The sequence below is a fragment of the Chiloscyllium punctatum genome, chromosome 10 (genome assembly GCF_047496795.1).
Source record: "Chiloscyllium punctatum isolate Juve2018m chromosome 10, sChiPun1.3, whole genome shotgun sequence".
NCBI lineage: Eukaryota > Metazoa > Chordata > Chondrichthyes > Orectolobiformes > Hemiscylliidae > Chiloscyllium > Chiloscyllium punctatum.
Window position 1 is genome coordinate 32,708,638 of NC_092748.1, and position 27,066 is coordinate 32,735,703.

The 27,066-nt window shown below is 42.4% G+C and overlaps 2 protein-coding genes and 1 pseudogene across 4 annotated transcripts; all 3 read right to left on the reverse strand.

Moving 5' to 3' along the window:
• Nucleotides 1-211: 211 nt before the first annotated feature.
• Nucleotides 212-3,900, reverse strand: LOC140481993 (gamma-crystallin S-1-like). 2 transcript variants are annotated; one of them, XM_072578817.1, is made up of 3 exons: nucleotides 3,868-3,900; nucleotides 3,507-3,749; nucleotides 212-561 (listed from the first exon to the last, which is right to left on the reverse strand). In XM_072578817.1, exons 1-3 carry the CDS (start codon nucleotides 3,874-3,876, stop codon nucleotides 286-288), a joined length of 528 nt encoding a protein of 175 aa, XP_072434918.1. In that variant the 5' UTR covers nucleotides 3,877-3,900; the 3' UTR covers nucleotides 212-285. The 2 variants fall into 2 exon arrangements, with proteins under 2 accessions (XP_072434918.1, XP_072434917.1); XM_072578816.1 differs by lacking the exon at nucleotides 3,868-3,900 and having other exon boundaries at nucleotides 3,507-3,782.
• Nucleotides 3,901-12,542: 8,642 nt separating this feature from the next.
• LOC140481995 (gamma-crystallin S-1-like) lies at nucleotides 12,543-24,909 on the reverse strand. 2 transcript variants are annotated; one of them, XM_072578821.1, is made up of 3 exons: nucleotides 24,879-24,909; nucleotides 14,205-14,447; nucleotides 12,543-12,910 (listed from the first exon to the last, which is right to left on the reverse strand). In XM_072578821.1, the coding sequence occupies exons 1-3, from the start codon at nucleotides 24,885-24,887 to the stop codon at nucleotides 12,635-12,637; spliced, it is 528 nt and encodes a 175-aa protein (XP_072434922.1). In that variant the 5' UTR covers nucleotides 24,888-24,909; the 3' UTR covers nucleotides 12,543-12,634. The 2 variants fall into 2 exon arrangements, with proteins under 2 accessions (XP_072434922.1, XP_072434920.1); XM_072578819.1 differs by lacking the exon at nucleotides 24,879-24,909 and adding an exon at nucleotides 14,555-14,626.
• LOC140481739 (gamma-crystallin S-1-like) lies at nucleotides 22,621-24,743 on the reverse strand (annotated as a pseudogene).
• Nucleotides 24,910-27,066: the final 2,157 nt, after the last annotated feature.

Genomic DNA, 27,066 nt, shown 5'->3' on the forward strand with positions numbered 1-27,066 from the left:
TTGAAAGAAGCTGTTTTCCATTATTTGCTATGAAGAAGCTCATCAAGTATATCATTACCTATCTCATGTCCAGAAGTTATGTAGATTTTAAATTTAATGACATTCATTATATCTTTATCATCAGCTAAAATGCTGTGCATGAGACAGACTCAGTACCTCAAATAAAATATATTGTTTCCAAGAGATGTGAAAATGAACAAAGATATCAAAATGCATCAACAAAAATGTATTTTATTATATTTCAGAACATTTCATCAGAACAATTTTATTCTTTTTAACAACAATTTAGAAATCCCTCATTCGCCTGAAAGATCCGATAGTTGAGCTGTAGCCTCCCCAGTCACTGTATCTCCTGTATTCACCAGGCCTCATGAAGTACTGTCGCCCTCTGTAGTTGGGATGTTCATAGAAGATCCAGTAACCATCCATCACATGGCAGGAGTGGATGTCACGGTAACGGAAACGATCGTAGACAGATGGACAGTCATCCATGAATTCCATCATCTGTCCTCCAAAGTCAGGCCTCTCGTAAATCCTCATTCTGTAGGATCCTCCACGGTACTAGAATAAAAATAAGAGCATACAGTGAGGAATGTATATACCTGGTGATATGCTACATATATAAAAATATTTATATGTAGAAGAGAAAGAAAGATGAAAAGTTATAATTGACCATCAGTTTTTTTTATAAATGAAAAGGATCAAGCAGCAATGTGAGCAGCAATGCCTGTATCAAAAGTTCTACTGCAATTGAATTACAACCATATTACCATCAGTACCATTATTATATTGTCAATAGTGAATTTTTTGAAAAAATCTGGTCTATTTAATCTACTTTCATTACATAACTAAACTAATTTGTGGTCATTTTTATTCTCTGGACTGATTGATGGAAGTATGCATAATCCTCCTGTTAGATTTGAAGTTCAAAAGAACCATTCCCCCATCCAGATTCCTTTACATACTCCCCCCATCCAGATTCCTTTGCACACTCCCTCCATCCAGATTCCTTTGCACACTCCCTCCATCCATCACCACAAGGAGCTTGATATTAAAACAAACTCTGTGGATAGCTTTTGAGTTTCAATAGCCTTGTTACAGTAGTGAATCTGGTTAAATATCTTCGTGGGAAGTTTAAATATTTTTCTTAGTTCTGAACAGGTAAAGACAGAAGCTGTGAAGATTTTCACAACAATGGGTCTGTGGATAAATGTCCTGAATTCCTTCTGTTGAACACATCAAAGTTGATGTGACCAGATAAGTATTTGACAATTTATACTTCATTGATAGCATAGAGACCCTCTTACCTTGTTGAAGGCTATTGTTTGGAGTAACACTTGAAAATTGAAAATATCTACTCACTGACGTTCCTTTTGTTCTCAACTGAACTGATGGTCTTACTTAGACTCACATCATTTAAAATAACAGTTATTTGCCCATCATTACATTGTAACGGAACATCATAGCACATAACAAATAAGCCACGCCTTATACATTATTGATGTAACCAAATGCATTATCCAATTATCGAGCAACAACCTAAATCAAATGGTTTATGGATGGTGTGCACATAATTCTCTTTCCTAAAGTTTAGCACTGTGCTGCAGAAAACCTAACTGTATATCTTCATTATTATAACTGCATGGGCAGCCTGTCACATGTTTGCAGAAATAACAGGATGTTTTTATTATGATTATTGGGAGTTATCCATGGGCCCTATAGCTAACTACAATGCTTAATTCCTTGTGAATTATCTGAACACATAAACCACCCAATTATTATTATACAAATATTACCCAATGAAGAGAATATGTATATGTTCTGTTAGAGTCATAGAGTTGTACAACATGGAAACAGATGCTTTGGTCCAACTAGTTCATGCTGACCATATTCCCAATCTAAACTAGTCCCGTTTACTTGTGTCCCTCCAAACCCATTCTACTCACATTCTAATCCAAATGTTTTTTAAATGTTGTAACTGTGCCTGCATCCATCACTTCCTCTGGCAGTTCATTCCACACACGAATCACTCTCTGTGTAAAAACATTACCCCTAATGTCCTTTTTTAAACTTTCTCTTCTCACTATAAAAATATACCCCCTCATCTGCACTCTCCCACCCAAGGGAAAATACCCTTTCTATTCGCCTTGTCTATGCCCCTCATGATTTTATAAACCTCTATAAGATCACCTCTCAACCTCCAACGTTCCAATGAAAAAAATGCAACCTTATCCAGTCTATTTTTATGACTGAAACTCTCCAGCCCCAGCAACATCCTGGTAAGTTTTATGTGAACCCTCTCCAATTAAATAATTTCCTTTCTACAGCAGGATGACCAGAACTGTGCACAGAAGAGCCCACACCCATGTCCTGTACAATCTCAACATAATGTTCCAACTCTGATACTCAAGATCTGAGCAATGAAGGCAAGCGTGTTTAATGCCTTCTTAACCACCCTGTCCACCTGTGATGCAATTTTCAAAGAATTATGTACCTTAAGGATCTCTCTGTTCTATAATATTGCCCTACCATAATTGTATAAGGTCAGGCAACATCCAAGGAGCAGGAGAATCGACGTTTTGGGCATGAGTCCTTCCTGAAGAAGGGCTCATGCCCGAAACGTCGATTCTCCTGCTCCTTGGATGCTGCCTGACCTGCTGCGCTTTTCCAGCAACACATTTTCAGCTCTGATCTCCAGCATCTGCAGTCCTCACTTTCGCCCATAATTGGATAAGTCTTGCACTTGTTTGTAATACAAAAATGCAAATTAATTATCCAAATTAAACTCCATCCATCACTCCACAACTCATTGACCTAATTGATCAAGATCTCTTTTTAATCTTAAATAATCTTCATTGTACACTATACCACCAATTTTGGTGTCATCTGCAAACTTAGGAGCCATGCTTCCTATATTCTCATCTAAATCATTTATATAAATGAAAAACAAAAGTGTACCCAGCACTGACGCCTGTGGAATACCATTGGTCACAGACAATCAGCCCAAAAAAACAAGCCCCACCATCACCCTCTGTCTCCTACCATCAAGCCAATTTTGCAATCAATTGGCAAGTTCACCCTGAATCCTACGTGATCTAACTAATTAGAATACCAAGAGGAACTTGTCATAGGCTTTACTAAAGTTCATGCCCTCATCAATCTTTTTGGTGATTTCCTCAAAAAAACTCAATCAAGTTTGTGAGACATGATTTCCCTCACACAAAACCATGCTGAACATGCCTAATCAGTCCTTGCGTCTGCAAACTATGTAATTCCTACCTTTCAGAATCACCTCCAATAAATTACACACCACTGACGTCAGGCTCACTGGTTCCCAAGTTTCTCTTTACAGCCTTTCTTAAATAAAGGCATAACATTAGCCACCCTCCAGTCCTCCAGGCACCTCACCTGTGGTTATGGATATTATAAATATTTCTGCACAACTCTGTTGGCTATTTTCAGATATTATTGGCACAAGATTCAATAAGCGTAGAATTGTAACTTGCCTGTGGGTAGGAGCGACATGACCTGACACAGTCATTGAATCCCATCCAGCGCTGGTAGTCAGGATACTCTCCCCTGGTCAGAACATACTGGTATCCCATGTAATTGGGTTTCTCATACAGCACCCACCAGTCACTGTCAACACGGATGGAGTTACAGCGGCTGAAGTAAGGGGACAGGTCGGCACAGTCACTGCTGCACTCATAGTGCCGCCCCTGGAAGTTCCTGTCCTCGTAAAAGATGATCTGTGAGGGAAGAAACATCACTTTCAGTCATTCATTTAGAAAATGCAAATATTTAATGAATGATATAAAAATGACATGCATGGCTATACAACGCAAAAACTGAAAAAAGTCATCTTGCCTTTCCCATTTTGAGCTCACAGTTAGCTTCGTAACTGAATCCCTCACTGTCTCACACAGCTTGGTATTTATAAGCTGAACAGAAATGCTGCAATGGACTGTACCTTTGTTATTCTAATGATTTAGGAGTAAAAATCAGCAATAAAAGAAACAAAACACCTCACATGAGTTATAAATACATACCTGAAAGACAATGATGTGTCATTGATTTTTTTGAATTTGCTTGCTCCTCATTTCCCTTGTACTCTGGTGGAGTGGGTTTGGGCTTTAGGGAGAAACTAAGGCTGAAATCCAGTGTATCTCTGATAGTCTGGTTTGAATGCTCTTTGGACAACTGTGACTGTAAATCAGTTTCTGACAATCGTTTCAGCAATTGCATTATAACAGCATTAGACCTGATAGAGAACTGAGGGCAAACTATAAGAACAAAGGAACAAGAGCAGGCCTTTCAGCCCATCAGGCAGCTGCTATCTACTGGGTCAGAAGTCACACGACACCAGGTTATGTTCCAATGGGTTTATTTGAAATCACAATCTTTTGGAAAGCTGCTCCTTTGCCTTGCCATATCTTTCACATTTCCACCTAGCAACCAGGCAAGTTTCTCACTGAGCAGCAGCAAACTGCCAATTATGGGGGACTATTGTTTGTTAGAAGTGTCAATAATGTCACAATTCACATCATTAACAATCACGTTCCAATTATCCCAAATATGCCAAGCAAGTGGGAGATTGAGAATTGTCGACATGGAAGTCAGAGTGGGACCTGGGGGCTTCAGCTCACTGCTTGCTCCGAAGGACCTCCCTGGGACTTTGGGCACCATGCCAGACTGACATTTCCACCTTCAGGCGCACAACAGCCTTTTACACCTGATGTGGGTGCCAAGGGTACTGGCAAATTCTGGGATGAGCCAGCTGTGGAAGGTTGTTTGGGAATGGTGTGTGATAAGATGGAACTGGAATCAGACAAAGAGGGTCAACACAGGGCTGGGGTCATTAATTAATAAGGTTCACTTGATAAAATTCAACAAGAATATTTACTAGACCTCTAAAAACACTCGGCACAACTGGCACTGAGATAAATAAATATTAGATTCTGCCCAAAGCGGCCTATAGCTGTCATCTCCGTCAAAAGGAAACTCAGATCTGCTTCAAGGAAACTCTTCTTGCTGCTCTGCAATTGCATCTTTGCTGTTTCATTGCTGCCTCTTTCTGCCTTTCACAAGTATTGGCTCTCACCCACCACAGCCCTCCAAACCAGCAACACTCTCTGCCCTCTGTGTTTCCTACTTGCTCACCTGGAAGGCCTGCCCTGAGTATGGAGCAGCCCCTGAGTGATTTCTGTGCAGTCCGCTAACTGACTTACTGCCAGAACTAATCCCCAGAACTTGATCTGAAGATTGACCCGAGACCTAATTTGTGGACCATTAGGTCACAGATCTCCAGACCCTGATTGCACTAAGCATGTGACTGAACTAAACCAACCCCCTGGACTGAGATTGGATGAGGCCCACGATTGACTTGGCTGTACCCCTGACTGACAAGAGGCTCCTTGACAGAAGTGAGGACTACTCCCCTGAGACTTTGAGAAAGGATGGTCTGTTTGGAGTGTGTTTACTGGCATGGAAGCCACCCAGCGAAGGGGGAAGCAACACCTACACGACGAGGATGCAGGCAGCTCTTCCGACGGTGAGGACGGGCGCAAGGAGGGTCGTCACCAGAGGAAGAGACAGACCGCAGTGAGGAAAAAGGAGGGCAGCACCGCCCAAGCAGGAAAAGACGATCCCTCTGAGGGGATGGGTAAAGGCCTCCCCCCACCCGGTGAGAACCATGAGATACACACCGCCCCACAGCTCCAGGTAACTGGGAGCAGCGGTCCTGTGACAGCCCCGCTGTCAGATAGAGAACTGGACGGTGCGGACCCTGGGCCCGACCCGAAGACACCAGAGCGGGGAAATGGCTCAGGCGTGGAGCCGGACAGCTACCTCAGCCCTGGGAAGGTCCAGCAGTTTGCCGTCACCACGGGGATGCACATAGCTACCCCAGAGGGGCAAGACCAGCAGCAAATGGACAGTGTTAACCTCATAAACTGTTAAAATGGGGTTAAAAATTGCCAGCATCAATGTGTGTAGCATCAAATCAGCTACGCGATGTGTTTCTACGATGGCCTTCCTGGCCAACATTAAAGCCGACGTCCTGTTTCTGCAGGAGTGTGGGATACCGCACCTCAGCAGCTACAAGAGATGATCGAGCTTGTGGGCCCATGGGCCGTCAGTTTGGTCGGGGGACGACGAGAGCCGCGCCTCCGGCCTGGGTATCCTGTTGCGAGGAGGCAACTTCACCATCTCCAAGGTTAAGGAGGTGGTGGGCGGGCGCCTCCTCATCGCCGACATCATGTACAGGAATGCTCCCCTGAGACTGATTAATGTGTACGCCCCAGTGGGTAAGAGTGAATGGTTGGCCGTCCTGCAGCAGCTTCCACTGTTGCTGGCTACGTCCAGGCCAGTCATTCTGGCTGGAGACTTCAACTGTATCATTGATGCAGATGGATGATCCGGCAGGGGGGGAGGACAGTAAACTGGACGCCACGTCCAGAGCCCTGATGGACATGGTAAAAGATGCCAAGCTGCACGACATCTTCAGTACCCCTGCAGATGGAGCACAGCATAGATACACCTGGTCACGGGCAGACGGGTCTATCCGCTCAAGGATAGATTACCTGTTTGTCCCCCGAACGCTCTCGGTCAGATCCACCGACATCAAGCCGGTGCTCTTCTCTGACCACTGCCTCCTGCTGGCTGACTGTCACCTACAAGACGAGCGGCGGGCTGGTAAGGGAACGTGGAAGCTGAACACAAAGTTGTTGACCCCGGGAAACATTGAGGAGCTCAAGAGGGACTATGCAGGTTGGAGAGCCGTGAAGCCCCTATTAGAGTCCCCAGCGGACTGGTGGGAAACAGTAAAAGGGAACATCAAGAGGTTCTTCATCCTCAAAGGTGTTCAAGAGGCAAGAGAGAGGCAGGGAAAACTGTCCCAGCTCCAGGAAAGTATGCAGAACCTGCTCCTGCTGCAGACGATGGGGGTCGATGTCACGGAAGACCTCAAGGAGGTGAAGGGCCAGCAAGCCTCGCTCTTTGCCTTGGAGACGTCCAAGGTAATCTTCCGATCCAGGGTCCGCTCGGTGGAGCAGGACGAGATGTGTTCACGTTTCTTCTTCTAGAAGGTGCACAATGAGAGCTCTGTGCTCAGCAGCCTGAAGGAAGAAGATGGCTCAATAATGTCATCTCAGGCTGACGTCATGAGGATCAGTAAATCCTTCAATGCCAGTCCGTATGACGCGAAGCCGACCGACAGCGCGGCCTCCCAGTCATTCCTGTCCTCTATCTCAGAGGTCTTAGATGACAGAACACGAGAGAGGCTGGACCAGCCGCTATCTCTGGACGAGCTGACCAAGGCCCTTGAGTCCTATGAAAAGAATACAACTCCCGGAAGCAACAGCTTACCGGTCGAGCTCTATTCCGCTCTTTGGGACTTGATCGGCCAGGACTTGCTGGAGGTGTATGTCAGTATGCTTCGGGCAGGTACCATGAGTGAATCCATGAGGAAAGGCATCATCACCCTCATCTACAAGCGGAAGGGGGAGAGGGAGGAACTCAAAAATTGGAGACCAATCTCACTGTTGAATGCGGATTACAAAATTCTGTCAAAGGTCATCGCCAACCGGGTCAGGTCTGCTCTGGGGTCAGTGATTCACCCCGACCAAACCTGTGCTTTGCCGGGCAGGAAGATCGCTGAGAGTCTCACACTCCTCAGGGATACGATCGCCTACGTGCAGGACAGAGGGTTGGATACCTGCCTCATCAGCCTGGATCAGGAGAAAGCCTTTGACAGAATATCACACACGTATATGAGAGATGTTATCTCCAAAATGGGCTTTGGGGAGGGAATCTGCAATTGGATCAGACTGTTCTACACCAACATTGTCAGTGCAGTCTCAATCAATGGGTGGGAGTCAGATAGCTTCCCAGTCAGATCTGGAGTCAGGCAGGGCTGCCCTCTCTCTCCTGCCTTGTTTGTGTGTTGCATAGAGCCATTTGCCGAGTCCATCAGGAAGGATGTGAGCCTGAGAGGGGTGACTATTCCTGGCAGCGGGAGCCTGCAGGTTAAGGCCTCCCTGTACATGGATGACGTTGCCGTTTTCTGCTCGGATCCGCTATCCGTGCGCAGACTCATGTGCATATGTGACCAGTTTGAACGGGCCTCGGGGGCCAAGGTAAACCGAGGCAAGAGCGAGGCCATGCTCTTCGGGAACTGGGCCGACCAATCCTCTATCCCCTTCACCATCAGGACCGACCACCTGAAGGTGCTGGGTATTTGGTTCGGGAGGCTGGGGCGTGCGCCAACTCTTGGGAGGAACGTATCAGCAAAGTGAGGCAGAAATTGGGCAGATGGAAGCTATGGTCACTTTCCATCACTGGAAAAAACCTGGTCATCAGGTGTGAGGCACTGTCATTGCTATTATATGTGGCACAGGTCTGGCCTATCCCCAGAACCTGTACCGCTGCAGTCACCTGGGCCATCTTCCAGTTTATATGGAGGTCAAAGATGGACCGGGTCCGAAGGGACTCAATGTACAAAGATCTGGGCAACGGGGGAAAAAATGCACCCAATGCCACCCTCACCCTGATGGCCACCTTTGTGTGTGGCTGCATCAAGCTGTGCGTGGATCCCCGGTACGCAAACACCAAGTGTCACTACGTACTGAGGTTCTACCTGTCCCCGGTGTTGCGAAGGATGGGCCTGGCCTCGCTGCCGCGGAACGCTCCGAGTAGTTGGACCATTCCATACCACCTGTCCTTCATGGAGAAATTTATGAAGAAAAACACCTTTGACCACAAGTCCATCAGGAAGTGGTCAGCACGTAGTGTCCTTGAGACCCTTCGGGAAAAGGAGAGGGCAGATCCTATTGAGCGGTTCCCTGAGCAGACTGTCAAAGCCATTTGGTAGAATGCTTCATCGCCAGAACTTTCCAACAAGCACCAAGACATGGCTTGGCTGGTGGTGAAAAGGGCTCTGCCTGTGAGATCCTTTATGCACGCCCGGACTCTCAGCCACACCGCACGCTGCCCTCGAAGCGGTTGTGGGGGGACGAGACTGTCACACACCTCCTTCTGGAATGGGCCTATGCAGAAGAAGTCTGGAGAGGAATGCAGTGGTGTTTGTCGATGTTCGTCCCAAGCAGCGCCGTGATGCGGGACTCCATGCCTGTTCCCTGGGATGCACACCGAGACGAACATCAACTGTGCCTGGAGGATCATTAACTCGGTGAAGGACGCTCTCTGGGCGGTCCGAAACCTGTTGATCTTCCAGCTGAAGGAGTTGACCCCGACTGAGCGTTGCAGACTGGCATATTCCAAAGTCCAGGACTACGTGTTGAGGGACGCGCTGAAGCTTGGGGCAGCTGCCGCCAAGGCGTGGTGGGGAAAGACCACCGTGAAACATCTGCCTGCCTAAAGAAGAACAGGGGGCCCACGCAGTCATTTGGGCTCTGCTGACGCCTCAGCTAAAAATGTAATCGTACAGACCTGTAAATAGGAATGATTACTCTGTTTTTGGTATGCAAACAAATGGAATGTTTACATATGTATGGCATGTCCAGTTGTACAGATCATCAAAGTATTTTATGAATAAAGTATATTTTTGAAATAAACAAAAGTACTGTGGCTGTACAGTGACAGGTCTGTCCCCTTTGATTGGTTGGTGCTGAGAAACGTGACAAGTTGTCTGGCTTTCTGTCTATGCTAAACAGCAAAGCAAGACAGAACTACTGCGAGCAAGTAAGTTTTGAATGAAATGGCAAAGTGCAAAAAGGCAACGCAAGACATGGCAGAGATGCTGATGCATTCTAGTTATTGCGAAGTGAGTGTGAAAAGGAAGCGAGCTAAAAGCCCTGAGATACACTGCAGTCCAGTGCATGAAGTAGGTGCGCAAAGCAGACTGGCAGCAGCATTGCAGTGCAAAGTGTCAAGTGAGCTCCAAATTGCCATGTTAAAGTTCCAAACTCTATACTAAGCATGTCTGAGGTATGCCCTGATGCTGTGGTGAGGCTGGTACTTTATCAGTGCCAGCATCCATGAATAGAAGGTGTGCAAGTGGTCCCAGACCATGGCCGGTACCGTAAGGTGCTTGGGAAAATTGGAAGCCTGGAGAAGATGCTGTTGAGCTACAGCCTACAGGTACTCGCTATGAGTTTCATTTTGGGAACTGGCATCATCTAAACTCGGAGGTCTGCGCAACAACAGGGACAATGAGAGGCACCACATGTTTTGGGGCCACAATTACTTTCAATATGTATTAATGACTTGGATGGGGGAAATGAATGTGCTAACACTAAGTTTGTGGATGACACAAAAAATAGAAGGGTAAATGGTGAACGTGAAACAAAGAGTCCATAGAGGGATATAGACAGGTTAATGTGACTGTGCAAAGGCTTGGCAGATGGAATATAGTCTGGTGAAATGTGAGGTTCTGCTCTTTGTCAGAAAGAATATAGGAGCTGAATATTACTTCACTGTGGAAAGAAGGCAGAAAGTTGTGACACAGAGGGATTTGGAGCTGCTCATGTATGAAGAGCTGAACGCTAGCATCCAAGTTCAGCGAGCAATTGGGGATGCAAATGAACGGTGGACATTAATTTTAAGGGAAGTGGAGTATAAAAATGGGAGGTCTTGCTAAAACTATAAAAGGCACTAGTTAGGCCATGCCTAGAACATTGTGAATGTATTTTATTCCTGTTCTCTGAGGAAAAATATTTTAGATTGGAGACAATCCAGAGAAGGTTCTCAAGATTGATCCCAGGTACAGAGGAACTTTCTCATGAGGAGACATTGAACAGTTTGGGCCTGTTATTGGAGTTTAAAAGAATGAGAGGTGACCTTATTGAAACATATGAGATTCTGAAGGGGCTTGTCTTAAGGGGCTGGATTGGGTAGATGCCGAGAAATTATATCCCCTTATGGGTGAGTCCAGAGCCAGAGAACATAATCTCAGAGTGAGTGGTCACCCAGTTCAGGCAGAGACAGGGGGGATTTATTTTCTCAGTGGGTGGTGAATTTATGTAATTCTTTACTGCAGAGGGTTGTGGAGGTTGCTTTGTTAAGTATATTCAAAGCTGGGATAGATAGATCTTCTTCTTTTAGTAAGAGAATCAAAGGTTAAGGGGGTGAAGCCGGAAAGTGGGTTTTAGGATTACCAGATCAACCAGGACTTCATTAAATGGTGGCACAGACTGTCTTTGGGTTGAAAGGCCTGTTTCTACTCCAATGCCTTATTGCCTTGTGATGTTATGATTAATACATGCACAAAGAGCCTTCACCAGTTACTAATGAAACTCTAATCTGGTTGTAGAAACTTTAAGAAGAAAGTTAGAATGTAATTTTAAAGTTGTGAATTTCACTTTCTAATTCTTGCCATAGTCTCCCAACTCTTTCGGCCTTGCCCACCCTATTCAGATGTGCAAATTCTGCCCAGCAACTGTTTCTCTCTCCACAGAGAGGACCTTGTTAGTCATATTTCCATCGATTTTGTATTAGCAACATCTTTTGTTTTGAATGAGGACTTATTGACTTTAGGGCTTTAAAGTGTCTGCAGCACCCGTGTCTTATGGGGACAGTTTGAGGTCTGAAAACAGTGGTACATCATGGTCTGAGACAATGAAAATACTGGGGTCTAGGTTCCATAACAAAATCAGGTTTGATATCCGGGATGCATTAGGCTCTGATATCAGTAGTATGTTGAGGTCAGAATTCATTGGTATGTTGGATCTGGTATTAATGCAACTTTTGGGTCTGTTTTCCTGCCCGTATTGGTGTCTGACCTTAGAGGTGCCTTTATGTTTCAAATATTTGATACTTTGGGGTATGACTTCAGGAGAATATTGGGGGCTGTGAACTCCAGGAAGAAGTCAATAAACTATGAACAATCACCAAAATCAGAGCAAAAGCCAGTAGTCGCAAGTTGTAGTAACCAGAATACACATTATTTGCAGAATCTTGGACTTGGTCTGGTAACTGCAGAAGAAAGACTTCTCTCTGTAGGTAGTTTGATTAGAGATGTACCAAAATTATCTGATGATAACGTACAGGGAAAATGTATATATTGGGTCTCAAAAATCTGAAAAGCCAGGCATTGTTTAATATGGTGTTGATGAAAGGGGATTAGAATGCCTTTGAAGCCATACTGATGTTTGATTATTTAAGCATTCTTTACCAATTCTCAGATATAATTACCATGTAATACAGATTCTCCTATTATTTTTGACTGCAGAAAAACATAGAGATTGAAGGTCTTGAACATTAGAATTTTTAATGTTTTACTTCTTTGAAAATTGTTGTTTTATGAATGGTGACTTCAAATTGGGGCTTTTGATTGTACAATGTATGCTGGTTGTTTGTCATTATTGTGGCATTTGATAGTTTTCAATTTGTTAATACTTAATCAAAAATTTGATGGCTAAAGCATTGTGATGACTTGAATCAATCATAATTGACTGAAGTTATGACACCAGGAAGGGTTATGACCATGTTTATGGTGAAATGTATATGCCGGTCTATGTATTCAAACCAAGTGCTACTCATAATCTTTGTTATTGTACAGTTTAATGAATGACATATGCAATGTATTGGTCTCATCAATTTTGCTTTATTTATACTTCACGATATTTCAGTTACACTGAGGAGTATTTCAGCAAGATAGCCAGATTTTGGATGCCATTTAGAAATCCCTCATGCGCCTGAAAGACCCAACAGTTGCGTTGTATCCTCCCCAGTCACTGTATCTCCTGTATTCACCAGGCCTCATGAAGTACTGGCGCCCTCTGTAGTCAGGATGTTCATAGAAGATCCAGTAACCGTCCATCACATGGCAGGAGTGGATGTCACGGTAACGGAAACGATCGTAGACAGATGGACAGTCATCCATGAATTCCATCATCTGTCCTCCAAAGTCAGGCCTCTCATAAATCCTCATTCTGTAGGATCCTCCACGATACTAGAATAAAAATAAGATCATACAGTGAGGAATATATATACTTGGTGATATGCTACATATATAAAAATATTTATATGTAGATCAGTACTGGAATAAATATTTTAAATCATCTTCAATTTATAAGCATGAAAGTGCACATCCAGTAATGCAAATCACATAAGAAGAAAGAGATACAAGACTAGGCATTCAGATTTGACCGATCTCTTACCCAAGATATAATATATGCCTAATATATCTGTATTGACAACATTTTGTACTGACTTCAAATGTTCAATAAATTAAGTCGAATGATCATGAAATCAGATGTCCATGTTGACAATAACACAACACACTTTTATTCCAGTTACTATGAAAATGATACAGTGCACCTAAAGCTGTTGTTCCTCTTGCACTGGGATGTTATTATTGATATGTACGAAACAAGCTGGTTGGTTTAATAAGGATCAGGTCAATGGGAGAACTGCTCTGCTTTTTCATTTTCAACTCTTGTCACATAAGCCAGTTACAAGAGCGAAATGCAGACCTGAGCTGTTGAGCTTTCAGTTCGTCTTGTTGGAGACAGAACCTTTACCCAGTTCTTACAGGGAACATTAGACCATGGTGGGAATGCCAAGTTTGAAGAGAAAGACTTCCAGTACCAGGAACATCAGCTTTCATGGCTCAATCAAAGCTTGCCATGACTAATTGAAGGTGGTACATCCACCAAGAAAAGTGTGTCAATCCCTGGATGGCTGAAGGTGGGCAACACTGATGAGGTTCAAATGAGAGATAAGAGAAAGGTGCAAAACTCATTTTGAAGAAGTCACCACGCTCACACAGATGACCCTATATCTGGAGCAGGTGGGACCTGAACCCAGAGGTGAGGACACTACCACTGCACCACAATTTTATGTTGGACTGTTTCAATAATAATCAAGGTGCTCTTTATTCATCATAGATCATAAATAGAAATCCCGGTGAGGTATCAAAAGGCATTATCTCCATGGAATTATATCATTGACCATGTGGGTTCTTGCAGATAAAACCGAGGTAGAAGGAATAACACGTTGTACAAAAGTAATACACCACACGCAGATTAAAATGGGGCATTTGATAAAAGATGGATGCACCATGAATGCAAGTAAAGGGAATCCAATTTGTCCAATATTTAAATAAAGAGCGGGAACAATGTAGTTCACAGATGAATGAAGGTTATACTATATCTGTACATATGCGATGTACAGCAAATAACATAAAACATATCAAAAACTAATTTTAGTTCATGCCTGCTCTCAGACATGAATTTATAACTTGCCTGTGGGTAGGAGCGGCATGACCTGACACAGTCATTGAATCCCATCCAGCGCTGGTAGTCAGGATACTCTCCCCTGGTCAGAACATACTGGTATCCCATGTAATTGGGTTTCTCATACAGCACCCACCAGTCACTGTCAACACGGATGGAGTTACAGCGGCTGAAGTAAGGGGACAGGTCGGCACAGTCACTGCTGCACTCATAGTGCCGCCCCTGGAAGTTCCTGTCCTCGTAAAAGATGATCTAGAAAATATAGATAAGGGACAATTACAAGTCAATAAGTGAGCAAACCCAGGAGTTTTAGTAAATAATTCTGTCGCAAAGCAGAAATTGAAATCATTAAGTTGTACCTTTCCCATCTTGATCTCCTGGTTAGCTAAGGAGTTAGCTGCATGAAGCACTAACTCATGGAGCTTGGTATTTATAGGATTGTCAAAAAGGGCTTCCTGTATCTTTGTTATTATAATGAATCAGGAGTGAAAATCAGCAGAAAAGCATGTCTATAGAATAGCATTGTTAAAAAAAAATCTGCATTAATTTTAACAGCAGCATCACTAATTCCCTCATTTTGCCTTTGCGTAATTTTAATTGTCCCATAACAAACAAGTTGAAGAATGAGAGCTTGTGATGTTTCTGCAAGCTGTTGTGGACGGCAATTGCCCACAAAATGCTGAAATACAGCTCTGCTGAATTGTGTATTTCTTTTGGTTTCAAATGACAATTATCTGCATTATTTGTGTTTTTTTTATATAAAGGCAAGTTTGCATGCTGTAGTTCATAGATGTGACCTGGTGCTTTTGACCATCAGGAACTTTCTCTGTACTTCTGCACATGAGGAACAAAACGGGGCAGAATTGAATGAAAGGGGTTTTAAGGCCATGTGATCATAGAGCGTGGGAGGGCATGGGCTACTGCCGAAGGGGGTAGTATTAGGTGCTGTTCAGTGGGGGTTGTTCCATAATGGTGTTTGGCATAACAACACTATAGGTTTTGGGCTCCAGGGGTAAACTGGGATTTATGGGGCTGATTCAAACTTGTTGGTGTTGACAGTGAGCACAAGGCTTAAAGGATTATGAAGGTTTGAGAGGAGTCACCTAGATTTACTGGCTGATTCTGTAACTCACTCTCTGAAACACTCGCTGTGTTGTCTCTCATCCTCATATTAATCATAAATGAGCAATGAAAATGAAAAATGGCTGCCAACTCACCCAAAGTGGGCGGATTAAGTGTGCTTTTCTTTTGTCTGAGGGAGCAGTCTCCACTTGAGAGAGATGTAAGGTTCTTCAAGCATTAATCAAGCATGCCTATAGCACAAGCTAAAAGTATTTGTAAACTCAAAATTCTGCGCGTGTACCTTAGGCAAGGACCAACAATGTCAACTAAAAGTCCTGGGCACAAGCAATTTTTACCATGACATTGATCATTAGAAATTGATCTGAATAATCTGTGAAGCAGAAGTAATCACAGGCTTCCTATAAAATGTCATCTGTGGTCCCCAAATCACAAATACATTCTAAGGCCTCATAGGCTACACATGAGCAGCTGTCCTCACACAGAGAACTGTGGGTTGAGTGTGAAGAAAATGAAATAACTGATCCTGCTACACATATAATCTCCTACGGTATGTGTTTGTGGCTAGATGGCCCAGATGTGCAGAGAGCGTCCTGGCCAGATGCAGGCTCATCTCAGAATTATAGAGTCATAGAGATGTACAGCACAGAAACAGACCCTTCGGTCCAACTCGTTCATGCTGACCCGATATCCTAACCTAATCTAGTTCGGTGTTCCAACATTTGGCCCATATCCCTCTAAACCCTTCCCATTAATATATTCATCCAGATGCCTTTTAAATGCTGTAATTGTACCAGCCTCCACCACTTTCTCTGGCAGCTTGTTCCATACTCGCACTACCCTTTGCATGAAAAGATTGCCCTTTAGATCCCTTCTAAATCTTTCCCCTCTTATCTTAAACCTATGCTGTCTAATTTTGGACTCCCCTAACATAGGAAAAAGGCCTTGTCTATTTACCCTATCCATATCCCTCATGATTTTATAAACCTCTATAAGGTCACCCCTCAGCCTGTGATGCTCCAGGGAAAATAGCCTCAGCCTATTCAGCCTCTCTCTGTAATACAAATCTTCCAACCCTGGCAACATCCTTGTAAATCTTTTCTGAACTCTTTCAAGTTTCACAATAAGAGACAAGAATTGCAAGCAATATTCCAAAAGTGGCCTCGCCAATGTCCTGTACAGCTGCAACATGACCTCCCAACTCCTATACTCAATAATCTGTCCAATAAATAAAAGAATACCAAATGCCACCTTCACTATCCTATGTACCTGCACCTCTACTTTCAAGGAACTATGAAACTGCACCCAGAGTCTCTTTGTTTGGCAACAGTCTCCAGGATCTTATCATTAAGTGTATACATCCTCACCAAAATTTAACAGCTCACATTTATCTAAATTAAACTCCAACTGCTAATGCTCAGCTTATCGATCCATCTGATCAAGGTCCTGTTGTACTCTGAGATAGCCTTCTTTGCTGTCCACTACAGGCCTTGCCTTTTCATAAACATGTAGATTCTGTCCCTCAGGATTCCCTCTGACAACGTACTCACCGCTGACATCAGGCTCACCAGTTTATAGCCCCCTGGCATTTCCTTATTATGTTTCTTAAATATTGGCACGACATTAGCCATCCTATAGACTTTTAACTTCTCACCCATAGTTAACGATGATGCAAATGTCTTCTTTATCTTGCACTTGCAGAGAGTTAAGGGTGGCAGGCAGGAAATACATGAATAATACACGTCTGGAGTGTCCTGAGATGAGACTTCTATGGGTTGGTCTGTATGTGGTTCCTCCTTTGGCTGGCACCAGCCTGTCAACTTGTGAAGAAGGGTTGTCGAGAGTGAGGTCAAGCTTCCTCATCCCCCCTTTGCTTTGCCACAGCTGCTGTGCATTAGGCTGCACAACTCCTTAAAATGGAACATGTTTTAACAATGTGCTAAGTAACAACTTCAATTGAAGAACCTCTCTGGCCCTGAAAAACTTGTACAATCACAAGTGTTTCGACTATAGTAAAAATACCATGGACGTTTAGCATCATTTTTTAAAGTTTGCTTTCAATATTTCAGTTCTGAATGTGTAATATCCCTGTCGCTATTTCCAGATCTGTAAAATTTATAAAAAGTGTAGGCTTTTAACTTGCTTTGTTTGGATATAAGAATGCGTTATTTTGGTTGGGTGCTTGTCTTGTTGAAAGACATCTGTTGAAAGTCACTTTGAAGTCTTCCACTAGCTTGATGCTAAATTCCAAATAGATTTGGGGAAAATGAAATCCACTCTACAGAGATGGCTAGTTTTTTTTGACGATCAGTAGTGAGCACCATCACTTCACAACTGATTACAAAATTGGAGTCAACAATTGTGTTGTTTCAATCCATTGAAGTCAGCATTAACTTTATTGGTAAGTACAGTATTTAAAAAGAAAGACACACTTGTTGGCCTTATAACATGAGTGAACATATACAATAGGGAAAACAAACAGTTATAAATAGCTGAACATCAATTAATTAAACTGTAAAGAGTGAAGAAAATATTATGGCAAACTCATAATGGCAATGGCAATGATTGAGCAGTGCAAAATGAAATGACTTCCACTTCTGGGTCTATGTACATACCTCAAAAGCAATGGATGTTAACCTGGTAAATAAATGAATGTGCAGAGGAAAACCAAGGGAGTAAAGCTTGACTAAAAATCTGGAGAGGAGCTCAATGATGGACAAATGTCACAATGTGTCATCTTCCCGGCAACTTTGGAAACAAAGTCACTGCCAAGTGTAATGCTTTGCATGTAATGCTATGAACTCAACCATGGAACTCGAAAGGGGACCCTGGCAACTGGTAGCCTAGGGCTTCCACAATTTTTTCCCAAGTTTACGGCATTGGATGGCATTCTTATTGCACTACAGAGATCATTAAAAGCAATTTAATGATAAAGGAGCTATTATGAATGCATCCAATAGAGCTTGGCAGAAAGACTTCACTAAAGAGCATTCCAAGAGAAATTGACTCAGTCACCACGATTGAACAGTAGATTGCAGAAGAGCCCAGTGTCAAGGAGCGTTATAATACTCAAGGTGTATTGTAGGTAAGACAAATGAGCTTATAGCCTGGATCAGTACATAGGACTGTGATGTTGTAGCCATTACAGAGACTTGGTTGAGAAAGAGACAGGACTGGCTGCTCAACTTTCCAGGGTTTTGTTGTTTTAGATGAGATAAGAGAGGAAGATAAAAGATGTGCAGGAGTTGCATTATTAATCAGAGAGAATGTCATTTCTGCACTCAAAGTACATGCTGGAGGTTTCATCTACTGAGTCAACATGGTGCAATCACTCTGCCAATTTTGTATCCATGCTGCTACTGTCTCTATTATACCATGAGCTATTACTTTCCTCACCATACTGTTGTGTGGCACTGTATCAAACACATTCTGGAAATCTGTATACCTCATCAACAATTTTACCCTCATTTAGCCTCTCACATCTTCAAAACATTCCAGTAAGATAGTTAAACATGATTTCCATGCCTACTTTAGAAATCCATGCTTACTCTCCCTAATCAACCCACTGTTTTCTATGTGACAACTACTTCTATCATGAATAATTGCTTCTACTATCTTCCCCACACCAAAGGTAATCTGACCGCTCTATAATTGCTAAGATTATCCTTACAGCTTTTCTTCAACAAGGCTGTAGTGTTTGCAATTTGCTAGTTTTCTAGCACTTCTTCTGAGTCCAGGGAAGACTACAAGATCATGATCACTGTCCTCAGAATTTCTACTTCCACTTCCTTCAAAATCCTTGAATGCATCGCATTTAGTTAAATTTAAGTTCATTGTCAAATTTAAGTACTGATAATGTAAGACTTCTTAATTCTGTTTGGAGGAATGGGTCAGTCAGTGTCTTTGGGGTCAGGTGGTTCGGTTGGGTGTCTAGGTTTATGCGGGAAGGGGAGTCAAACTTTCAATGAGGGTTTGTGTTGTTGGTCATACGGGATATTGGCTGGGGTCAGTGTGAGTAATTAATAATTGGGCGGGTGTGGAGAGGAGTAATCCTATAGGTAGACAAGAGATAGAGCAAATTTGCATTCCTTTAAGCTTTCTTCGCTAATTCTTCATCCAAATAAGTCGGAACCCTTGAAAGTGTCTGACATTAAGTCAAAGTAGATGACATTTGCTGGAGGATTCCAGATACCATATAATTGCCAATCAAAATTGTAACATTCCCAGGCCAATCTGCAAAGTCAGTGTATCAGGATTTCTGAGGGGTCCTGATGACCGTTTACAGGGTACATTTGGTTTTTGACTAATCAGAGACTGGAAGATCTGGGCTTCGACATTAATCTTAGAAAGCATTTTAAACTGTTAGAGATGAACATTAAACATGACAATATGTTTCTCATTGGCATTTCCTGTTTCTGTATAACTAAACTTCTTCAAAATGTAACTAATTTGTAAATTAATGGTTCAGCTGCCAATATCCTATTCGTCTACTCTTTTCTAAAGAGACCATGGCTTTTCATTGAACAATATATCTGGTGACTCAACAGTGAAATTGTAGCTTGTACATTTGGAGACTCATAACACATTCGGAACAAACATTGCTTAAGTTTCAGATAATCAGAGAGATTATGAGAGATATCATTTGAAGTCATCCCAATGAAGAGGTTTTGGGTGTGGTCCGAGCTTGTAAAAGAACATCCTCCTCTCTCCTGATGCCTGCCTTCTCGCTAATGTTCCATTGCACCTTGGGATATGGAATAGTCTATTTCTCCCACAATGCCAAGACTAGATTGTTGGTCAAGTTCTCTTCCCTCTTTCAAAAGCAACACCGTAAAGTTTGACTATCCTCCCCAAAAGATGTACTTTTTATTTTTGTGAAATAATTTCGGGTGTTTCATCACTTTAATGGTGCTAGAGTAATACAAGCTGTAATCTAACAATAAAAGCAGTGATATAATTTTTTTCTTCATTTATTACAGATGAAGAGCACACCAGCCAGGTTATTATCTGTTGCCCACCCCCAATTGCACCCAAGAAGGTGGTGGTGTGTTGCATTCTTGAAGAACAGTAGCCCACATAAAGGTACACCCATAAGGCTGTTAGAAAAAGAGTTTTAATTTTTTTTATTCAGTGATAGTGATGGAAGGGTGGTAGAGTTGAAAGTTAGGATCATGCGTGTTTGGAAGGAGAACTTGCAGGAAGTGGTGTACCTATGCATTTCCTTTCCTTGTCCTTCAAGATGGTAGAGGTGACAGGCTTGACAAGTTCTGTGGAAAGAGCTTTTGTGAGTTACTGCAGTGCATCTGTAAGGTCAGTTGGCTGTATGGCTGATTTACAATGCAGAGTAAGTACAACAGTGTAGGTTCAATTCCTGTACTGGCTTGGCTCACCAGGGAGGCCTTGCCTTTTGATTGAAGTGTGGTGACCCTCAGAATAAATTTGTCACAAGTAATTTCTCTCTAATGAATAGCAGCCTATGGGGCTAGGGTGACTTTCATCTTGGAGATGGCTTACACTCTTGCCACTGTGCCTTGTTAGTGGAGGAAATGAATGGTGAATGTACTAAACAAGTCAGTAGATTGTCCTGGATGGTGTTAAACCCCTGATATGCTGTTGGAGTTTCGCTTGTCCAGGCAAGTGGGAAGTATTCCATCACATTGACAAGTGCCTTTAGATGTAAGCCAATAAACAAACCAAGACTCTTTAAACCATTGCGTTGTTTACACTTGTATTATTCACTTTAAATGGTGTAACTGTGAATTTAGTTCCATCCTACTAATGAATGTAAATTGGTTGAAAAAAAGATCCATGAGTCAGGGTCTTATAACATGAGAGGGTAATGAAGAAACCTGATCGAAGAACTGCCTTGTGGAAATGAGAGCAGGAGGGTAGGATGCGAAGCTATTAGTTAAGATGCAAAGTTTTGCCAAAGTCTGCAAAGTATTTAAAAAGAAGGTGGACTTGTCTCAGAGAACAGTGCCTCATTGTTCCTACAACCATAAAGATGAGGGAGTTGAAGATAACGCCTCAGAGATTCACCTGTTTTACCCCAAATGTAACCTTGAAGAGAGGCCTAGAGAGCATTCATCTGGAAAAAGTTTCAAACAGGTCAGTGATGTAATTAAAAACCAGCTAAATGGGCCAGAGCCAGATATTACCATATGTGGAACAGTCATAGCAAGGGAAAGGGGCAATCTTTGGGGTAAAGGACTCATGGTTGCAGCTAGGTAAAGCAGATGGGTAGTTTGCTCTGAAATCACATCAAGGGAACTGTTGTTGGATTGACCACCTGAGGGAGATCTTGATTTGTGGGACTTGTAAGCAAGCAAAGTCATTGTGAGAATGTGCCATTGTTGGGTGGTGTAATAAAGGGGTACCTCGCTAAATAGAACTATATTCCAAGTTGTTGTGAGCCACTAATGGGCCAGAATCTACCCTCTAGGAAACAGGTTGTTATAAAGCATTTTGAGCAGGCGGCAGGTTATTTCTTTGTTCAGGATTCTGAGCCTCTGAACTGGTCTTGCAGCCAGGGCCAAGTTCAGAAATCATAGGCACAGGTGTTGATCCTGGCCCAGACCTTCGGCCTCTCACCAGAACAGAGTGACCCTGCTTCTGACCTCAACAGATGAAGTCAACTAGAGCCTGAGGCTCCTTTAATGGACTCTAATGGGCCCCTCTGTCATGGGCATGACTTGTAGCCATGGCATTGACATGGCTGATCCAGTTCAGTTTCTGCTGGGAGAAGGAGATGCACATATTTGATTGGGAATATAACAATCTGTTTGTGGACATCAAAGACTGCCCACCTATGCACTATAATAAGGTAGTTATTTAACATTAAAAGAACCAGTTTGCTTTACCTTTAATTTATGAAACCAGTATAAAATAATATTATAACATGCTGCTTTTTTTAGAATTCTCCAATTTTGAAATTTAGAATGAGCTTTCCTTTGTTTTACATTTTATTCTGTCCTCCAGTTTGCTCTTTCATTAAAATGTTATCATTAATTAGTAAATATTTGTGACTATATTTTTAAGAGGTATCTTTAATAAACTGCATGTTGTTTGGTATTAGCAAGCACAGCTATCATTACAATGTCTACAAGTAAAACAAGTTAAATTCATTGTGTATTTTCCTTTCTATTACTTTTATGAATTGTTTCAATATGATAAATTATTATTTACTTGCTTTACTAAGTTATATCACTGCTCTTAAATTATTAGAAAAGGCTGTAGATGATTTTCATAAAATTTCCAAATGTAGCAAGTTAGTAGTTCAATGACGGATGTTTTATTTGCATTCTGAAAATTATTTCAACGTAACGTAATGCTGAACAGCCACACTCTAGAAATCTCTCATTCGCCTGAAAGATCCGATAGTTGAGCTGTAGCCTCCCCAGTCACTGTATCTCCTGTATTCACCAGGCCTCATGAAGTACTGTCGCCCTCTGTAGTTGGGATGTTCATAGAAGGTCCAGTAACCATCCATCACCTGGCAGGAGTGGATGTCACGGTAACGGAAACGATCGTAGACAGATGGACAGTCATCCATGAATTCCATCATCTGTCCTCCAAAGTCAGGCCTCTCATAAACCCTCATTCTTAGGAGCCTCCTCAGTATTGGAATATAGAGAGAGCGAATCACTACGGCAGGTTAAGAAGCCATTCATCCCACTGCAATTGAGCCCTTTCGAAATGCAATCCAGTAAGACCCAGTCCTCCAAGCTACCTTTACACCCCACAATGTTTACACTTTCAAATAGTTAACCAATTTATCTTTCAAGTCAACAATGGAATCTGTGTCCATCAGGTTTTCTAAACCTGAGATACTGGTAAAAAGTTAAAAAGAAATAAAAGATTGGGTTGTTTTGGGGTTGGTGTATTAGTCTGCAGTACAGTGAAGACTGGAGGGAAGTCATGTTTTAAATTCCAGGAGTAAACCTGGGTGTCTTGATTCAGACTCTTATTGGGGTGAAGTTACAAAGGTACATTGTTCACACTTGGAGTCAATGGCAGAAACATATCTCTGCTAATGGTATATGGACAGCCATTGTCCAAAATCTCAGGCAGCTGTAAATGGTTTGTTAATGTTATAATTTTATAAATGTTATGATTGAAATGTCTGTTTAGTTTTTTTGCTAAAAGAGAGTTTGGCGAAATAATGATAGTTAGCATTAGGGTTGGACTGCAACGGAAATTGAGAAGAGAAACATCCAGAGCAAATGATTGTGAAAGATCAGGATACTAGCTTTCTGAAAATATTCCTCATACTCAGAGACAAGTCAGTCTGCCAGTAGGTAAGGGAGACAGACAGAGAGAGAATGAAGCTAAAGACAGCCAGTCTCTATGGTCTGCCACATAGGAATCTGAATGGAACCTTATGCTCAAATTGAAAACATTAAATTTTTAAGGATTGAGAGTGAGGCTGGCACACTCACTTCCCTTGAGCCGTAGACAAAACTCCAGGAAAATCTCTGATCATGAAAGATAGGTTTAGAGTTCAATAGCTTCACAGATGCCAATCATAGTTTCTTAAAAAAATTCAGTGATCAGCTGAAAGGATGACACCACTTTCACATTAAGATCTTCATTATAACAAGCAATATTCAATAAAGATCACATTGTCAGTGTCTTATACATTTAATACAGAAGAGAACTTCCCCCATTAGCTTTTAAGCACAACCACATGTCCTTTCCTACGATTATACTTCCCAGTGTCTCCTACATGGACATTGTATTCTCCCAGAGTCAGTCCAAAGTGATTCTTCACTCCAGATGGATTTACATCCATTCCTTACCTTTCTCAGTCCAGCAGCATTTTAATCCCCCAAATCCACCCAGTGTTGACCTTCCAGGCATTGGAAATAGTTTCTCTTTTATTTACTTTGTATGCCCTTCTTGACTTTAAAGAGTTCCATGAAATCTCATCCACTGTTTCCTGCTCCAAAGAGGAATTCCTGAGCTTCTCCAGTTTATCCATGTCATTGTAATCCCTCAACCCCGGGACCACCTGAGTGAATCCCTTCTCTGCCCTTCAAAGCCTTCACATCTTCCTCATGTGCGTTGTCCTGAACTGGATATCTTCAGTTGGGATTGCATGAGTGTTTATATCAAATTAGCACCAATTTAGCATTGGAACATTGTTAAAAGGATGGAAACTCTCTTGCAAAAATAAACAATTCCCATTAGCAATAAGCAATTGGATCAACTTTGTCACTTGCCTGTGGGTAGGAGCGACATGACCTGACACAGTCATTGAATCCCATCCAGCGTTGGTAGTCAGGATACTCTCCCCTGGTCAGAACATACTGGTATCCCATGTAATTGGGTCTCTCATACAGTACCCACCAGTCACTCTCAACACGGATGGAGTTACAGCGGCTGAAGTAAGGGGACAGGTCGGCACAGTCACTGCTGCACTCATAGTGCCGCCCTGGAAGTCCTGTCCTCGTAAAAGATGATCTGTGGGGAAACAGTTCAATTACAGATCAATAATGTAACAAGGTGAGGTACTTCTGCATTGTGTAAAAATGTAAAATACCACGTGCAAATGATCTCTTTCAGTGCTGTCCTGATTCTGTGAACTGAAAGCATGAACCTTACCCTTCCCATTTTAGGTTCACAGTTGGCCAGCTGCTCAGTGAATGTGCCTCTGTTTCCTGATATTTATTTATACTCTGGTCTGAATGTAAAGGTTGGCGGCACGGTGCACAGTGGTTAGCACTGCTGTCTCACAGCGCCAGAGACCCAGGTTCAACTCCCGCCTCAGGCGATTGACTGTGTAGAGTTTGCACGTTCTCCCCGTGTCTGTGTGGGTTTCCTCCGGGTGCTCCGGTTTCCTCCCACAGTCCAAAAATGTGCAGGTCAGGTGAATTGGCCATGCTAAATTGCCCATAGTGTTAGGTAAGGGGTAAATATAGGGGTATGGGTGGGTTGCGCTTCGGCGGGTCGGTGTGGACTTGTTGGGCCGAACGGCCTGTTTCCACATTGTAATGTAATGTAATCTAATCTAAAAAGATGCATCACTATTCTGATAACTCAGGCTCAGCACTGTATATATCAGCAAAAATAAACTACAACCATGTTGTCCACTCCAGTATATGTGCTTGAAAAATCATATGATCAGATCTTTTCGCTTTGTTTTTACCTCATTTTAATTATCCTGTTTGCAAATAATTTGAGCAAAGAGGCATTCCTGATGCTTCTTTGAGCTAGTGGTATCACAAGCAATGATAATGCAGAATGTTCTCCTTTTCAGATGTGAGAAGAAAACTAAAGCTTTCGATTTGAGTTTCTGGTTTAGCTTTTAAAAGTTTTAGTTTTATTCTTTTGTGATTTTCAAAAGTATTGGTGAATACACATGGAAATTGCTTCAAATTGGTCTGAGCATAAACATATCTACACACATCAGTGTGATGGTTATAATAATGGTTTATTTTTCTGCAAAACTTTTCAATGCTGTGTGAAGTTGTGTTTCATTGTGGCCCACATCAATCTGAATCTGAATCATTCAGATTTATTTTGGAATCATTTGGAGTCGAAATTGGTGGGGGTCATAGGATACCTCAACATCTTGAATGGAAGGCTGGCCTGTAATGTTCTAACAGCACAGTGGACTGCAACAATTACAGGATCTGACTCACCAGCACATTCTCAAACACATCAGGCACGAGCAACAAATATTGTGGTTGTCGCCTGTGATGCCCACACCACAAGGAAAAGTAAATATTGAAGTTAAAAAAAAGTTAAGAACAGGGAAACTTTTAAAAAAAACTTTTGACCAGACCCAGAAACCAAGCCTTATCAAAACCACTTTCATCCTTCCATGAGTGAGTTCAGAGAAACAGGCGGTTATTTCAAGAACCCAGTGGCAATATTCAAATTACATTCATCTTTGGAAACTGTGCAGGGGCAGAGCTGAGCTAATGAACAGACTAAGGAGAAAGTGAGGACTGCAAATGCTGGAGATCAGAGCTGGAAATGTGTTGCTGGAAAAGCGCAGCAGGTCAGGTAACATCCAAGGAGCAGGAGAATCGACATTTCAGGCATGAGGCCTTCTTCAGGCATTCAGGAATCCATTCCTGAAGAAGGGCTCATGCCCAAAATGTCAATTCTCCTGTTCCTTGGATGCTGCCTGACCTGCTGCGCTTTTCCAGCAACACATTTTCAGTATTGAACAGACTAAGCCTCACCCTACCAATGTGGCTGTGGAACTCTGCAAAAATAGACAACTGGGGACATTATACACTTTAGAATAACAAATTGTACAATTTAGAAAGAGTAGTAGCCATTAGGCTGAACAAAGAACAATTGCAAAACTCAATTTTGAGCAAGGTTTGAGTTGAAATAGAATACCTTTTCCCACAACATGCATCAATCCAAAGCCATGAACTAATAGAATCATAGATTCACTACAGCGTAGAAGGAGACCATTCAGCCCATCGGGCCTACACCAACTTTTGAAATGCATCCCTCCAAGACTGACACCCTCTACCCTGTTCCTGTAACCTTGCATTTCCCGTGGTTAATCCATATAGCCGTACTTCCCTGGATGCTATGGGTCAATTTGGCATGGCCAATATACCTGACTGGCACATTTTTAGACTGTGGGAGAAAACTGGCACGCCCGGAGGAATCCCACAAAGACACAGAAGAAAAATGTGGAAAATCACAGATAGTCATCTAAGGCTGCGATTGAGTCCCTGTCCCTGGTGATGTGAAGTGGCAGTGCAAACTACTGAGGCCCCATAACATTTATCAAGAAAGGGAGTGGAGTTTTATGCAGATATAG

Excerpts from the sequence above, each read along its gene's own strand:
- LOC140481993 (XM_072578816.1), bottom strand. The coding sequence starts at position 3,767 with ATGTTTCTTCCCTCACAGATCATCTTTTACGAGGACAGGAACTTCCAG. Across the intron at positions 562-3,506 it reads CATGTCGCTCCTACCCACAG|TACCGTGGAGGATCCTACAG; the intron begins GCAAGTTACAAT and ends TTTTTATTCTAG.
- LOC140481995 (XM_072578821.1), bottom strand. Across the intron at positions 12,911-14,204 it reads CATGCCGCTCCTACCCACAG|TATCGTGGAGGATCCTACAG; the intron begins GCAAGTTATAAA and ends TTTTTATTCTAG.